Source organism: Myripristis murdjan, chromosome 10 (assembly GCF_902150065.1).
Source record: "Myripristis murdjan chromosome 10, fMyrMur1.1, whole genome shotgun sequence".
In the NCBI taxonomy this organism is placed as follows: Eukaryota; Metazoa; Chordata; class Actinopteri; order Holocentriformes; family Holocentridae; genus Myripristis; species Myripristis murdjan.
The window spans coordinates 5,598,008-5,615,005 of NC_043989.1; the positions used below are offsets into that span (position 1 = coordinate 5,598,008).

Sequence of the window (16,998 nt, forward strand, 5' to 3'; positions counted from 1 at the left end):
AGAACTGCAATACTTATACAATACTTTCCCAACCCCTATTATGTAGCTAGTTAGTTTGTTCACGGAACGTTTTTTTACACTGATACCTTTGTGTGCCCTGTCCCGATCAAATAAACAAATTAAATAAACCAAAGTAAATAACTTGAATGGAGTAGAACAGTCCTGGGGCTGCTTACCATGGTCCTTCTTCTAACTTAAAACAAATAGAACTTGTTTTGTCTTTTTTTCTCCATGTGATAATGCACATATGAGGCAGTAAAGTGTGAGGGCATGCTGGTGCTGGTCCCTGCACTTTTCTGCTATGCTGATTTGATTTGAACATGAAAGTCTGTTCTACTCCAATCCAAGGTCTATGAGTACATTATTCCCTTCATTTGAGTAAATTCAAGCCCATAAAATTTGCATGTTACATACTTTTTTTCATCACAAGAGTTTCTGACAACATACCTCAGTGCAAAAATAAATTGGTAATAAAAAAATAAATTACAACGAACAAGTAAATGTTAGTGATACCACGCCTCAATCATGCTTTTATTTTGGAAGGGTCACTGAAGTCAAGACTCTCTCCTCAATGGGGGTTGTATTTTGAAGAGTGCCAAGCGGAAGTGCACCTGTTCGTCGCCTCCTGTCGCGGGATTGACACCTTGCTGCCAGACAACAGGTGAGCGGCGGCCGGGCGGCAGCGGCGGACACGCACAGCGGGACGGTACGGACGGACGCCACAGACGCTACAGACGGTCGCCAACGCCATGAGGAGCGGCTGAGAGGACGACAGAGAGGTAAACATGCGGTGGTGTTTCCTCGCCAGGAGCTGCTGTGTGTCTCCATCCAGCCAGCAGCCGCACCGCTGCCTCCCGCCGCTGAAACCAAGCGCCTCTTATTCCTCCTTTACTGCTTTTTTATGACTAAAAAAAGAAAAAAAATCTATAACCTGGGCTTTACCACCTGTTGTAACTGAGCTCATTAACTGAGGAAGACGCTCCTGTATGTAAAATGGACCATATGACCATGAGAGATATTTAATAAATAACTAAAGACAATCTGGAAACGTGCATAAAATTGTATTTCATTGGCAGGAATATGGATAGACATGAAGATGTGGAATGTAGGCTGGCTTTCCCACATGCATGTTTTGGGATTTTTTATTTATTTTTTTTATTTTTTGGGGCAAGACATGCATTTTTGTGGTGCGAAATGCATTCGAAAAGCCATGTGTTGGAGACAGTGAGACAGACAGGAGAGCTCCGTCCGAGATAAGCAGAGCAGAGAGGACAAGACGGGTACTGACATGAAAAAAAAAGGGATGTTTAGTCTGTCTAACTGAGTTTATTTTGACTCTGCAGTGTTGAGGAAGCTGCTGCAGCCATGCCGCCCCCTCCTCCTCCCCCTGCTGCTGCTGCTGGCCTCACACAGGAAACATAACATAGGGGTAAGATTATTGGCATTGATGATGATGATGATTGTGATGAAGATAATGATGATTTTGGGGCACTATATCTGATCCATCACCCGCAAGTCGACATAATTCCACCCCGGAGGAGTGACGCTTGCAAAACAGCTAAACAGGTTTGCTTGGAAAAAAAATATAAATGAAAGTGACTCTGAATTGAAGCTCTTATCTGTAGTTCAAATATAAACCATTGCAACACAAAGGGTGAATGGGGATTTTCTGCCATTGTCCTGATGGTAAAGGTTGTGCAACATAGCAACACAGAGCTTTGTGTAGCTCATGGAAACCAAAAAAAAAAAAATCATTATCAGGGCTTTTGCATCGTGGAAAAAAACACATGTGCACTTCACTGAACTGGGGCCGCAGAGTCACAGTTTTTGGTGTTAGTAGCTGTATTTAGTGCTGGTTTACAGCTGGAAAAGTTGACCCGCCCCTCACACATCGCCACCACAGCCGAAACTTCATCCCTTAAAGGATCAGTGTGCAACGTGAAGCTGAACCAAACCAAGTGCAGCAAAGTCCAAATCTCCACCGTGGTTTAGGCCCGAAACAACAAGCGGCACCTTTAATCTGCCATCGCTTCTGGTCATCCTCAAGTAATCCCTTCCTCAAAACCCACAGAGGGAAAATCTGTGTTTGACAGACGGGATCACAGCAAACTGAGAGAATGACGAGGAGGATGTTAGATGCTGACAGTGCAGACAGGAAGCTGTCGCCGTTCCTTTTATTTTCAACTTCATCGTCTTTCTCCAGGCTTCGGCTGTTTGGCACTGAAACTGGAGCGCAAAGATGTGAACGCTGCTCTCGCGCACACTTTGCAACTTCTTCAGCTTCTCAATATCGAGCGCACAGTTTGGTTGATTAAAGCCACAGCCTCCATGTTTGCTCTGATTCAGCGTGTGACTGTGTGTTTTGCTGAGTAATCTGATTCTGTAGGGAAGTGAGCTTCTCATATCAGCTGCAAAACTCATCTTTTCTTCTTTAAATGATCGAAATGATGTTCTAAAAGTGATTCCAAGTTCAGTAGTTTCTCTCTGACTGTTGACCCGTGTGTTTCTCCAGGTCACTTCTCTGGTGTTTTGCTGTGTCTTAGTTTCCTGTGATGACACACAGTTGGGACAGCCTGAGCCTGGTCAAACCCTACAATTACAGTAAGTACAGCTCTCCCCCTCCTCCCGCCGCACAGTCACCGCTCCGCCCCGGCCTTCACTCTCCTCACATCCTCCAGGCTCTCCAACCAGCAGGATGACTTCACAGCAGTCACTCCCTGCCTGCTGTCATAACCTGAAAACTCACATTTTCAAGACACGCTGTGCTCCACAGCTGCATGATGCAATATGCAGCCGGCTCATCGGCCCAGATCACAGAGCGGGAGCACGACAAACAAAAGCGTCCCGTCCACACCGACTGAGATGCCGTACATTCATCCTGTTTGCCGAAATTGCCGAAATTTGAAATGGGAATTTCCCAGTTTGGGATCAATAAAGTATACCTATCTATCTATCTATCTATCTAATTACATTCGGGAGTCAGTTTGGACACTGGTGGGAAATTTTCTGGGGTATTGAGACGTCCACAGTTTTCTTCTTTTGGTGGCATAAACGATCATTATTGTGGTGTTTTTCAGGATAGACGGCCTCGACTAAATGATAGCGTCGCTCCACAGTCCCTCCTCATTTTGGAACGCTTTTCATCTTGGAAAGGCGATATTCACTGCATTTTTGGGTGGGAAATCGTCACTTTAAGTTTTTAGCAGCTGTTTAGCTCTCCTTTTCTCCTTGCATTTACTGTTGATGAACTTTCAGGAAGTGGCACTCTTTTGTCTAAACACTCTTTGTCCGGCAACAAATCACTGCTCATGCTGACTACCCGCTACTTTTCCTGTTTATCTCAAACAAACCAGAAACATAAAATGCATCACTTCCTGTGCAGCAAGAAGGAGCTACCAGACACTGAAAAAGCTTTATTTACTGGCCATGGCCTGGGTTATTAATACATGCTATCAACCAGCAGTGTAACAAAATGTGCATTCATTTATATGAGGAATTTGCTGGTTATTACAGTATTGTTGTCATTTTAAGAGTGAAATCCTAAACGGCGTTGAGACAGCAAGGCTCACTGGTGTTGGATGTTTTTCCTCTGATTGTGGGTAGCTCACACGTCCCAGGTGCGTAGGACAGTCCCACACTCTGCTCTCTTGTGCAGATGACACCATTTTTGATTTAATCCCTGAGCCCTGAGAGCAGTGTGTGCAATAACTTTCTTTGATGAGAGCTTTTTGCTCTCTACTCTTGTTGGCGCAGACCAGCCGAGTTCATGAACCCCAGCTTGTCGTGTGTTGTGTTCAATGGCGTCATCTTCCAGGATTTCTGGGTGTTGAAGTCAGCAGAGTTGAGACGGTTATCGCTTGCTGCCTTTTGGATCCACCAACATGTAGATTTGCATCTGTATTTTCCTTTAAAAAAGCTTTTCTTGCCTCCTTCCTTATTTCTCTCGATGTTAATAATGATTTATCTATTACTCTGGACACTTGGCTCTGTCTGTTGACCTCCTTGCCTCGCTGTGATATTTGTCATCAAAGAGCTTTGCACTCCTCCCTCTAAGTCACTGTAGATAAGCGCTTAAGCTAAATGCCTCGAGTGTAATGTAACGTTTCTCAGCAGGAAGCGCAGTGTATTTCTGTAAAAAGCCCCGAGTCACCATGCGTCTTCACAACAATGAGTCGGCTTATTAAGACTCTCACCCTGCAGCATTCCTCTCTGACATACCGATCTGCTGAAGCCAGATCAGCTGCTGGCTCGCCGCCAGCCCCGCTCCGCCTTACCGAGCCTCCCCGCAGTGAAGACGTTCACTGTGACAGGCCTCCATGACACAGCTCGCTCTCATTAATACACACTCGTGGCTCATAGGGATCCACTTACAGGACCATTTGAGTGTCTGTCTGTGTTGCATTTAGGGGGAAAAGTAAAAGTAAAAATGTTGATGGATAAATACCCCCATTTGTGTCTGCCATTATGCAAATGAGCTCACTTGTTTCTTTTTTTTTATCTTAAAGTGGCTGTGTCTTAAAATCTTAACATGCTTTGTGTTTTTCTGGTTGAGTCGACCCACTGCACGTCCACCGCCGGCAGATCTGCCACATGAGAAACACAACACTGAAAAAAAAATGTTGGAGCTCGGAGGTTGAAATAGTTTACTTAGCCTGAAGTTTCCCCTCTGTAAAAAATGTCAGAACTTTGGCCGTATTTCACTCTGAGAAGTCCCACCAGTAAAAAGGCAATGTGTACAGTAAACAAGGCTTTAGAATCAGTCACGTGACATCCACAAAGGGTTAGTAATATACAGGTTTTTTTTTTTAGCACAATGAGATCGTTGATTGGTATTGGCTGATATGCAAGTTCAAGCACTGGAATCAGTATCAGGAAGGAAAAAATGCGATTGAAACATCTCTATTATCTAAACCGTAGATACAGATAACTTACAGGCTTGGTATTTTCCAACCCAACTGCATTTAAAAGGTTATTGCATAACCTCATTGCTAGATTTAGAGAAACTTACCATCTGCTGCAGCTTCTTCCTCTTATTTTGGGCCTCAAAAACTGCGATGCATGGCCTTTTTGAAAACAGGAAACTGTTTTGTGGGGATTATAATCCACCCATATGATTCATAAAGAAAAATGTTTAGGGACATAATCATTTATCTCCCTGCTTTCTGTTTTGCTACAGATGCAGTCGGCAGCTGTGCGCGTTCATTATATTTTGCATAGTTCAACAAAATATCAAACCACCAAGGCAAATGCTGTCCACAACAAGTTTCCCAACATATATGAGGCTGTTCCCACCTGGTATTAATATCCGATCAAGTGTGGACAGCTCTCAGTCCGTCCGCTCACACCTGGCCACTTGTGATCGGATCTCACTGTCCAGCTCTGTATGCAAATAAACAGAATACATTTCCATGCAGGTTGTTTTTTTAAGAGAGAGAGAGAGACACAGAGAGAGAGATATGTACAGTAAAACAGACAGATCCACCGTACAATGGAATTTTCAAACGCCGTCAATCACATATGACGTATTTCACATCTGAAAGTTACTGCAGGCTGGACCTGATCACGTTCAGGCTCAGATTATTTGATTATTCCAGCAGGCCTGAGAGGGTCAGGTTCTCTGCTGCAGTGGATAAATCAACCTGTGAGATTTCTGTGGTATTCCTGCAACTGCAACGTGCACATTCACACTGCCGCCTGTAATATTTCTGTGGTATTCCTGTAATAAATCTACTGTGTCTAGGGTTACAAAGAGCTAGGGATGCACCGATCCGACTTTTTCAGTTCCGATGCCGATACCGATGCTGGGGCCTTACGCATCGGTCGATACTCGATACCGATCCGATATCATTGTTGATTTAAGAAGCTACAAACCTCAACAGCAGCGGCGGCTCCCTTTGATCTGCTCAGCTGCTGGAACTCTTCGTGCTCCTTCGCATTAGGGTTAGGGTTAGGGTTTGTGGTGTTTCTGGAGGTGCTCGATTCAATTTGTGGTGTTATATCTGGCACTGCTACCACCACCCCTGGCAACATTCATTTTCCATACATTGCAAACTGCCGTCAAGCTAGTTGGCGTGCTAAGGGTGAAATACCTCCATATCGCAGACCCTTTCGTTCGCTCCGTGTTGCTTGTGTTTGCAACTCAACTCAATCAACTCTGACGTAGCCCGTGTTGCAAAGATTTAAAGGGGAAGGGTCGGTCTTACGGATCGGCTGCTTTTACAGATACCCGATCCAGGTGAAATGTTGATATCGGCGCCAATATCCGATGCTAATATCGGATCGGTGCATCCCTAGTCAGTTTATATTTTAGAGAGCTGCCAAAATGTCTTGCATGATGTTTTCAGGGGAGCTCATGTCTTATTAAGGGGAGCTGAACTCCTCCTGGCTCACCTGTAGCTCCACCCTGCAGGTAGGCAGTTTGTTTTTACTCATTAACCAGCTGCTTTACAGCCGACCTGCACTTCAGTTTGCATTTGATGCATCAGCTGACAGTTCAGCTGCTGGCCGGACTCAGGTCAGATATTTTCTCTGTTGTAAAAGTGACTGGTCGGTGTCAGGGATGTTGGGCTGGACCAGAGCTGAAGACAGAGGACGTCAGGTGAGTAGGCGGTCCTTCTATCCGTCTTGGGACACATGTCTGTTTACACTTCAGATGCAACGTGGACACAAAGCGTTCCCTCTGAAAGCGTCTTGAGTGATCGTATCTCAAGACGCAATGAGGAGGCATTACTGCTGTTCACACCTGAACTCAGAGGTGACAGCTTGTGATCAGACCACCCTCTTCATGCCAGGTGGAAACAGAGTTTATGTGCTTTTCTTTGGGAACAACAAGATCCTGCATCAATCAGCCGACTTTGATAAATGGCATTTGCATTCAACAAACAGAATATTAAAAAGCGTTAACTTTCATTTTTCCTCTGAGAAGGAGGAAAGTTCATGACAGCTGTGTTGACATCATGAAGAAAGACAATAATGTTGAAAGTGAAAGCAGCGGTGACAGCGTCCTGTCCGCTCTGTCAGCGCTGAACACCTCCCGGCTGCACGTTTAGAGGTGACTCAGTTTTCAGATTACTGCAATCCTGTTTCCACAACATCAGAGGTGAGATATCTGTGCGATGGCAGATTGATCTCACTCTGATTAGTCACCAAAACCTGAGCTGAACCGGTTCCCTGGCTCTAACTTTGTAGTTGCCCTTTGACAGATGAATTATCTTCGCCCTCACTTCCAAGTTCACTACAAGGCAATACAAGGATTTTCATTCTCCATTTCACACGTTAAAGGAATTAAAATAGAATTAATTCTGATTGTGTGAGGCCGTGGCTCACATTGCATTAATTTCAGTCCAGTTAGTCCTGTTGTTTTTCAAGACAGAGTAGGACTGTGTGAGTTTCCCACTAAATTCAGCTGGAAAGATGGATCAGGCACGATGACGCTCACGTTGTACTGATGTAGACTCGTGTGGCCACATCAGTGCCTGGAATATGCTTTTGGCCTTCGTGTTTTACACATTTTTCTCAAATAAATACTTTTGAACCATTCGATATTCAACCATTTGGCTGTGAGTCAAAGCAGCTGGTCGTCTCTTCATGTCTGTGTACAGAAATTCTGCATTATTGTGGTGCTTATGGTGCTATTTATGTGGCCTGCTTGCTATTCAGCGAAAATTCAATCATAGTAATTCAGTTTTGATGCTTTGTAGTTTGCAGACAAGTCAACAAAGATATTTTCTTATTGTTTTATCTTTTAATTGTAAAATACCTTTAATGTGGTTGTTGGCTGAAGATTTGAAAATGCAGCTTCAGAGGATAGTTAACCACTGAAGCTGGAGGGCATCATCGAAACTTAACGGAGATTTAACACACACACACACACATACACACACACACACACGTCCTGGCCTGTGCTGTACTGTAGCTTTTGGTAAATTGATAAATTGGTAAATTTTGGTAAATTTTATAGGAGAGGAAAGCTCCCTCTGTGTTAATCAAACAAAAGATAAGGACTGTCCTCACATCCTTCTCTCTTTTCTCATCGTTCATGTGACTGTGACGTTCAATGGCCAAAACAAAACTTTAATTTTTTCCTCCATGAACAAAATAAACTTTTACACACTGTTCACAACTGGCAAATATATTTTTTTTCCCCAAAAGAAAGTAGTTTCAGTGCCAGGAAACAGAGATGTAAGTCATTATTTTGCTGCTTGAGCCTCTAAATGCAGACAATTATTTGGCCAGTGGGAGAGGATGGGACGTCCTGCGGTGCTTTTGTTTCCTGTGAGAGGGAAACTTCAATCACTTTGTGTGTGTGTATGTGTGTGTGTGTGTGTGTGTGTGTGTGTGTGTGTCCTCTGCTCAGTTTAGAGCTTCAGGAAGCCCCTCAGGGTCTCATCTGATTGGTCCATCACCACAGAGTGAAAGCCGCCCAGCCAATCAGCTGCTGACTACGCGAACATCACTTCCCTTTCCCACCAGCTGCTGCAGTCAATCAGCCTATTCAGCAGCAGCGTGTGTGTGTGTGTGTGTGTGTGTGTGTGTGTGTGTGTGTGTGTGTGTGGCTTCACCACCCTGCAACTGTGCCCCTCCTGCCTCCCCCACGCCTCTTTCCTCTACAAAACAGCTTGCTGACCCTCCTTTCCACACCCCTCCCCCTTTACTCACACACACACGCGCGCACACACACACACACACACACACACACACACACACAAACTCACAAGCATTCCCTAACACGCTCCTGCCACATGAGGCCCAGCAGCAGCCTGCTGTGTTTGAGTCACTGGAGAAAGTTACACCAGCCTGTGTCTGTGTGTGTGTCTCTCTGTGTCTCTCTGTGTGTGTGTGTGTCAGGCACGCAGCCTCTCCACTGCAGCAGATTGTGCTGTAGCGCTGGGACAGAGAGCCAGAGCAGAGAGAGAGAGAGAGAGAGCGAGAGAGGAGGGAGATCGAGCTCCGCTGCAGCTGAATCAGGGATTCTGCACAAGGTAAAGCTAACAGGAGCTCATGTTCATGTTGTGTAATGATCGTCCGCCACACACACACACACACACACACACACACACACACACACACACTTACACCGTGTTGTTGTGGTTTCGCTGTGGATTATGACGTGCGGGCAACAGATGTCCCAACAGTCGAGTCATGCCACACACACGCCGTGGATGTGAGGAAGCAGATTGTGGCTGGCGAACGCTCAGATTTACCCGTTTCCATGTGTTTCTGAGCATCTGAGCGGTTAAAAGTTTAGACCAAACCTTTTAGTCGAAGAGCTGAAACATGCTGGCAGTGAGCGGTCGCTGTCTGCAGCTCTGGGCTAACATTTGCTACTGAAGCCTTAAACTCTCGGGTGGAGGGGAACGAAGGCGGACTGCTTGACTTTGTGAGAGCGACGCGGGGCGTTAATGGACAAAATCACCATCACGATAATGAAAAGAATCGATTCTTATATCTTATATTTACAGTATCACAGCACATGCTTGCATCTGAATCATCAAATGTATCTTCATCACAGTGAACCTCATGGTGTTATCGAGTACAGGCAAAACAAATCATTTTCCCGAATTTGTTTCCGATCCTGTTTTTCTGAGATTTGCATAAATAGTGCTTTTTATGTTGAGTTTATAGCATCATGTTTTTGTCTTTACTGTGTTTTGATCTGATTCTGAGCTGCAGTTTGTCTTTTTTTAAATCTACCAAACACGTCAAAAGCCTCGTTCACACTCGTTCTCAGTAAATTACAGGGGTAACCCTTCAGGGATCGCCGGTGATCGTCACTATTCACACATGCGGCTGCATTCAGGGACGGTTCCGCCTTTTCACACATGCCGTGGTAATGCCGGGATAGATGAGGCGAGGGACTGGAGACTTCTCTGTGTCATTATGTCGCCCTCAAGTAAATTCCTGTTATTTTCTCGCACGCCACAGCATCTCTAACTGCAGTTTCTTCTTCTGCACGGGCTGAGAGGAGCGCCCTTATTTCTGAGTCTGCAGCCATTCTTGGAAAAAAAGAAGAACTTGTATTTTAGATGTCAAACCACCGGCGAAGCAAAAAGTTGTGGATTGAAAGAGGTCATCAGTGTCGTTTGTGATCGCTTTGCTCACTTCATCAAAGTGGCTTTCATTCGCAGCACAGCTTTACCGGCATTTTCTCTGAAATGTTCCTCGGTCTTGAGGTGGGAAATTGGTGCTACAGATTTCCCTGAATATTGATCCCTGCCCCCCTTTCACACACGACCCCGCATTTCAGGGAAAGAGTGCACGTGTGAAAGAGGCTAAAGTGAGTGCCTTAGCTGCGGTGGCGTCGGTAGCAGCGCTGTAATCCGCCTCCTCGGAGCAAATTAAATCAGAATGCCTTTGCGCACTAAGTAATAAATGCACAGGAATTTGTTTTTGTGAATTTGGCGCTGGAGCCTGGCAACCACTTGTGTACGAAGACAGCGGGACTTCACATGGAGAGCAGGGAGACAACAAAAACAGACAGCAGATTATACATCGCACTGTACAATTATACAAATTAAAACATTCTTTCAGTGTGTGTGTGTGTGTGTGTTCATGCAGCGTGGCATGCAGTGGTGGCTGCAGCTGCATGTCAGAGTCCAGCGGTGCAGCAGGATCCAAACAGAAACACATGGAAGGGGCCGGTGCTGCAGCCAATAACTGATCAGCTAATCTGCATATTATCGTTTCACTTAATAAACAAATCAGAAGAGGAGGGTAAATTCTGTTTGACATCAGATAGTGCTGTATTAAAAAAAAAAAAGTTTGTTAGTGCACATTTTGCAGTGCTTTCTTTCCATATTTTCTGAAGTTTTAAGTATGTCGGCTGCTAAAATGTACAAATTAGATCAATTAAAGTGCCATTTGTTATTCAAGACATTCAAGAATTGTTAACTTTTTTTTTTTTTGCAAGTGTGCTGCTTGGTTGCTCTTGTTTGTTGTACTTGAAAAATAACAGTAATGAATTTGAAATTGGACATGAAATTCAGTTAATGCTGATTTCTTGTTACATTCTCTGTGCTAAGTCCTTAGGATTGCACTGAAATGGTTGCTGGTGCGATGCTGCAGCGTGCGCACAGCTGCTAAAATGAAGCCACATGTCCGTCACTCGTTCCAAGCAACTGATCAGTGAGACAGTTTGTTGCCAAGAACTTTTTATTTTATGATTTTTTTTTTATGCTGATAATTTGCTGCAGGTTTAGAAACCCCGTGCAGTTTGTGCAGAGCTGCTGAGGCTGAAATTTCTGTCATGAATGAAGCCTCACACAGACGCTATAATTAAATCGCTTAGTCGATAGAACGGTCATTGCAGTTTGTCCACCAAATGTTGCTCAGCTGAATCTGGTGCACGCGCGCCGTCAGGTCAGTGTTGGCGTTCGCCGCTCTGTGAGCAGCTTGCTGGCCTCCTGCTGGGCTGAACACATGGTGTTTTCCTGCTCAGAGGCTCCATGACCAAACTTTTCCCCTCTCTGCATGTGTCTGTGCAGGCAAAAAACACAAACAAGGCCTTCTCATGCCCAGCTCTCTGTTGCTGTTGACTCATGAAGCTAAAGGCTGATGTAGACAGGCAGCATTTTAAAGTGGTACCTCTAACCGAGCTGTGTTTTTGTGTTTTGTTGTTCTGGCTCTGTATCGGCTGCTAGGCGCTCATCGCTCTGCTGTTTGTGCACAGAAATGGTCGCTGATTCAGGCCTCCTGCTCATCCTGAGTGTGAGCTCCTGCTGTGTGTGCTGTATGTATGTTTTTTTGGGGGGCGTTCACCTTTTTGGATGAACAAACACATAAGATAAGTGTAGAGTGAGGTACGGTGCTATTATGGAAAATGTTTTTTTTTTTTGCAGTAAAACAAATGCAGTCCAAATCACAAAAGTGTTCACCCAAGCCTGACTAAATCCCAAATTCCTGAAGATTTTCTAACAATAAAATGCTATTAACATATTGAGGAGAATGAATTGAACTTTCAGTAATCGCAAAAACACAAACCACATGGGCTCAACGGACTAAAAAAAATGAGCAGGTAATTGATTAGAGACTTGGAGGACTATATAGACTCAATCATCAAATTTCTGCTTCTACCACACATTTACACTACAAAAACTCAAAATCTTACTAAGAATATTTGTCTTATTTCCAGTCAAAATATCTCATTACACTTGAAATAAGACATGATCACCTCAGAAGTAACTTGTTTTTAGACAATTTTCACTTGTTTCAAGTGAAAATTCACTTGAAACAAGAGAAAATTTGCTAGAAACAAGAAACATATTCTGCCAATGGAACAAGCAAATTTTTACTTGTGACACAAGTGAACAAGTAAAAATTTGCTTGTTCCATTGGCAGAATATGTTTCTTGTTTCAAGCTAATATTAACTTGTTTCAAGTAAATTTTCACTTGAAAAAAAACAAGTTAAAACAAGTTATTTCTGAGCTGATCATGTCTTATTTTAAGTGTAATGACATATTTTGACTAGAAATAAGACATTTTTGACTTGAAATAAGACAAATAATCTTGGTAAGATTTGACTTTTTGCAGTGTATCAGTTGAGTCTAAATGGTCCTCATACAGTCCCTTGGCACTTTCACTGCAGCTTTAACACGGCAGGTAAAGACGGCACAGACCCTGTTTTTCATGGTGTTGTATTGTCTCTAAATGAAAATGTAGATTTGTTGAATATGAGCGCCTCGTCTGAACAGTGTTTCTTGTCTTCGACAGTGATCTCCTCCAACATGGAGGTCCCCAGGAGGCCTCAGCCCGCCTCCTTCAAACTGAGTCTCCCTAAGCCGGCCTCCTCGGGCCTGCCTCCCCTCGCAGCTGTGGAGAAAGTCTCTGAGGGCAAGGACAGGATGGAGGGAACGCCACGGGGGAGGATGGACGGCACCGCAGAGGAAGACAAAGATCAAAAGGCTGCAGAGCGGGCGCTCGGTCCAGAGGACGAGAGCGAGTCGGACATCTCTGTGTTTGTGGAGTCAGCCGCCGAGGAGCTTTTGGATGAAACCGCGTCCCCCGTGGAGGCCGATTCAAAACAAAGCAGACGCTCAGACGAAGCGGAGAAGTCGCCGGAGGAGGCCGAGGAGGCCAGAAAGAGGAGCAAAGAGGAGGAGGCAGCAGCTAAAGAGAGGGCCGCTCAGAGGCAGCTGCTGGCGGTGGAGGAGCTCGTCCAGACCGAGAGGAATTACCTTCGGCTGCTGCAAGTCAGCACGGTCACCATCAGGAGCAGTCTGCACAAGATGCAGGTGTGGATGTGGCTTTGGTTCCTGTGTGGCACAAAAAACACTCGCAGGATTATGATTTCACAGGGAATACGGCGTTAGTGATAATCCTGATTATAATCCAGATTATTTTGCTAGATGTTGTGATCACAGTCGTGAGGGTTCCTACAGACAAACTGCAGTAAAGTGGCCTTGCACCGGCTGGACCATGATGTTTCTATGGAAACAGTGGTTGTGCACAACACTGATGCATCACGACTCCTGTGCAAGGGCACCGCTTCATTTTACCACCGAGTCACTATGTTTTTCAATTATGACCCTTTTAGCTGCTGACCTTTCAGCAGCTGGGAGTGGGGTTAATTCATACTTCTCAAATACACTAACATTATTAAGTACTTTACACATCAACATGAATCAGTTCTTGTCAGACAAGGGTATTTCAGAACAGCTCTTCTAACTGATGAAACAGGCTTAGTGTTAGCACGGCCTAAAGGTCTAGCATCTGGAATCATTTTGAAATTTAATCAGTTTAATCACACACTGTAGCTAGACTGTGTTACGGCTTGACCAGATTTGGCCAGATTTATGAAAACTGAAAGTTCAGCCTTGTGGAAATAGTTCAAATTTCTCCTCGCCTGTGAACTTGTCGTACATTTTATGACTGGTATCAGAACAGCGTTTTAACTCCTTTCGCCTTTGCGTTCACCTGCTTGCAGATCACCTTGCACGTCACTTTGTCTGACCCGTTAGGTGCAGGGAAGTGAGCGTCGCTCCATGCGCCGGTGCCATCTGCCGTTCCAGCGCTGTGCGACTTTGTCACAGGATAAAGTAATGGGATTAACGTTCCCCTGCACTTCCTGCTCTGTGCTTTACCTGGAGCTCAGAGAAGAGCTGATGATGATCTGAAAGGATTGTTAATCAGGATTATTTGACCCAGTTTAAAAAAAAAAAAAAAAAAAAGCACAGTTTTACAGCTTAAGAGGCAGTTCCTGTTCCTTTTAAACCAGTGCTGTTTCTTTCTAGTTTTTGCCATAAGTCAGTTTTGAAAAATCTGTGCAGGATAAAAGAATGAAACGTGTGCATCGCCCTCAAGAAATGCTCATAAACTCATCAAATTTCAGCAATTGCAATGCAAAAGCTGAGCTGAGCGTGGTTGCACCGGGCGGCTCCCAGGTGCAAATGCCTTTAACTTTGCAAATGTTAATTGTATAACAGTTTTGCAAGGAAAGGAAGAGCGAGCACACTCAGCAAAGTTACCGTCCCTTTACAAATGAAGGTTAAACACGGGGCTGTGTGTTCCTGGTTGAAGGACACTCTCCCCTCTCCTTGCGCCCGCTTTCATCTCCTCACCTCATGTAGGACGACGTTAAATCCCTCTGATAATCTAATGAACAATCCTCAATCTACTACATGCCACCGCGTATTAAATAAAGAGTGATAAAGCGTGTGAAGGAGCTGAAGCTGCACGGTGGTTTATTATCGTCAGCTTTCATCACAGCTTCGGTTTCAGCCATCAGCGTGGAATAATCTTTTATTGTCGCCCCGGTCATAAAAATGAGGTCTCATAAAGGAGGACGCAGTTGGACTTTATGGGGTGGAAGGACCGAGCTGCGAATGAGCACGTCAACGATGAAAGAGGCGAGAGGAGGAGTGGGGGAAGGAGTGAGGAGAGGAAGATAGACAGGAAAAGGTTTAAGCAATGAGCTGAGGGTCTGTGGAGGGACGGATGGAAGTGGGAAGTGAATGGTGAGATTAATGAAAAGAAGAAGACGTATCTCTCTTTATGGGACACTGGCCAAAGGTCATATTGAGACAGGGAGGGAAAATGAACGATTGCCAATAGGTGGAATAAAGTGGAGTGAAGGATATGGTGGAGTGAAGCCAAGGCAAGAAAAGGTAAAGGAAAAATCCTCAGAGATGTATGATTTGTCAGGGTTTAAAAAATTACAGTGTCCATTTATTTTTAATGGGAGATGACTTTTATTACCTCCTCCCTGGGTGCAGCCGGAGAGAGAGAGAGAGAGAGAGAGGACGGTATTTCGAGGAAGACGGAGGCAGGAGCAGGGTCAAGGGGAGCGAGGGAGCAAGGGAGGGCCGGCCAGAGAGAACAGCGTAGACGACGTGCATGAATGATGCCTTTGTCAGGCAGCAAAGTCTCCGTTTTGTTCTGTGTGGCAATGTGCAGATTGTTCAGTGAGCGTGGCCATTATTCTCCAATTAGAAGAGAACAGAACTACTCTTTTTTTTTTTTTTTTTTTGCATGTCAAAACAGTGCTGCATTTGCAACTGCATCGGTCATTCAAAAATGTATAAAATGTATAAATGCATGCATTACTTCAGCTGTGCATCGGTTCATAAGTTACACAGTAGTTGGTACAGGAGGTTGTGCCGTGGATGGGCATAATAACATCCTACATCAAATCCATAAGTGGAATGTTAATAGTAAACGTGAATGAGGTAGCAAACGTCACTCATGCTTAAAATGAGCTGACATTGCGTGGTAGGAGTGTGTGTTGTGATGGTGCTGCACTCCTGTAGCCTCCAGCCTTTGTTTGCGAGGCTGAATGTTTGCAGACTCTCCTGACAGACTCACGCCAGCCAGTCAGCCGCACACCAGATGTGATTTCAGCAAGCCAACAGTTTGCCTCCGTTTACTGTCCATGAGCAGCGAGGGACTATGTGTGTGTGTGTGTGTGTGTGTGTTGCACGATGGGACTGGTGGACATGTGAACCAGGCCAACAAGGCGACAAGCAAGAGTGGAAAGAGTCTAGATTTTTCTGATTTCTGCTCAAGGGTCATCAGTGCACACAGTTAAGGCAAAAGACAGATTTCCTTTTCTTTCTTTCCAGTAACAGTTGAATAAGTGTAAGAGTTTATTCACAAGTTAACCAAATACAGCTGTATTCACTTCTGATGTTCCCCAGGAGGAAAATGCAACTCCTTTTTCTATTACGATTCCGTTTTCCCCCGAGTTGACTGCATGAATGCCATATCATTGCAGCATGGCGATTCAGACTTCCCGGGTTAAATGAATGCAACATGAAGGTATTCAAATGAGCACGAGGCTGCTGTACATTCAGATTCTGTCCCCAAAAAACTGGGTTTAAGCTTCCTCTCATCACTAAAGCGTACTTGGCCCGGGCTCAGTCCACTCACCGCGTCGGCTTTTCAACTTATAACTTACCAAACTGAACTGTAGAGGAAGATCTCCCGTCCAGTTTTCGCCCCTTACAGCGTGTGTGAATCGCATCAAGACAAAATTGAATGGAGGGGAAAAATGCTTAAATGCAATAAATGCTCATAAACTAATCATGTTCAGCAGCCCACAAGTGATGACTTTAGTTAAGTAGAGTGAAGTTGCATGCTGAGTGTGTTTACATGGTGCAGGATCACAGACGGCTTGTGTGCACAGTCCTGTTATACACAGAAATACATGTGAAAAATATAGGGTTTTTTTGTTATGTGTGGAAGCCAAAACTGGATTGTGGGTTTCTGTATGAAATGAAATAACGTTTTTTTTTTGTGTATGTGTGTGTGTGTGTGTGTGTGTGTGTGTGTGTGTGTGTCCAGCCGCCTCTAGCTAACCTGGACAGCATGTTCCTCCACATAGAGGATGTGATCGCCGTGTCGGGTCGACTCCTCAGCCTGCTGGACCAGAAGCAGGTTCAGCCTGGAGACCCGCTCTTCCTGGAGACGCTCTGTAAGACACACACACACACACACAGACACACACATACATACACACACGAAAATAAACAAGTTACTTTATTTCATATACCTCTGAAGTGTGT

General features: G+C 44.7%; 1 protein-coding gene across 3 annotated transcripts in view; it reads left to right on the forward strand.

The window, feature by feature from the left end:
* The first annotated feature begins 617 nt into the window (after nucleotides 1–617).
* The window catches only part of arhgef37 (Rho guanine nucleotide exchange factor (GEF) 37), a 38,974-nt gene continuing 22,593 nt past the window's right edge, over nucleotides 618–16,998 (forward strand). Inside the window, exons 1-6 of one of the 3 annotated variants that reach the window (XM_030062256.1) lie at nucleotides 618–779; nucleotides 1,344–1,429; nucleotides 2,513–2,601; nucleotides 8,848–8,981; nucleotides 12,710–13,230; nucleotides 16,778–16,907. In XM_030062256.1, the coding sequence (XP_029918116.1) occupies nucleotides 12,724–13,230; nucleotides 16,778–16,907 (637 nt within the window). In that variant the 5' untranslated portion in view covers nucleotides 618–779; nucleotides 1,344–1,429; nucleotides 2,513–2,601; nucleotides 8,848–8,981; nucleotides 12,710–12,723. Of the gene's footprint in view, nucleotides 780–1,005; nucleotides 1,430–2,512; nucleotides 2,602–8,847; nucleotides 8,982–12,709; nucleotides 13,231–16,777; nucleotides 16,908–16,998 lie in introns of those variants that run through there. The other 2 variants (XM_030062253.1, XM_030062254.1) reach the window with 2 other exon arrangements.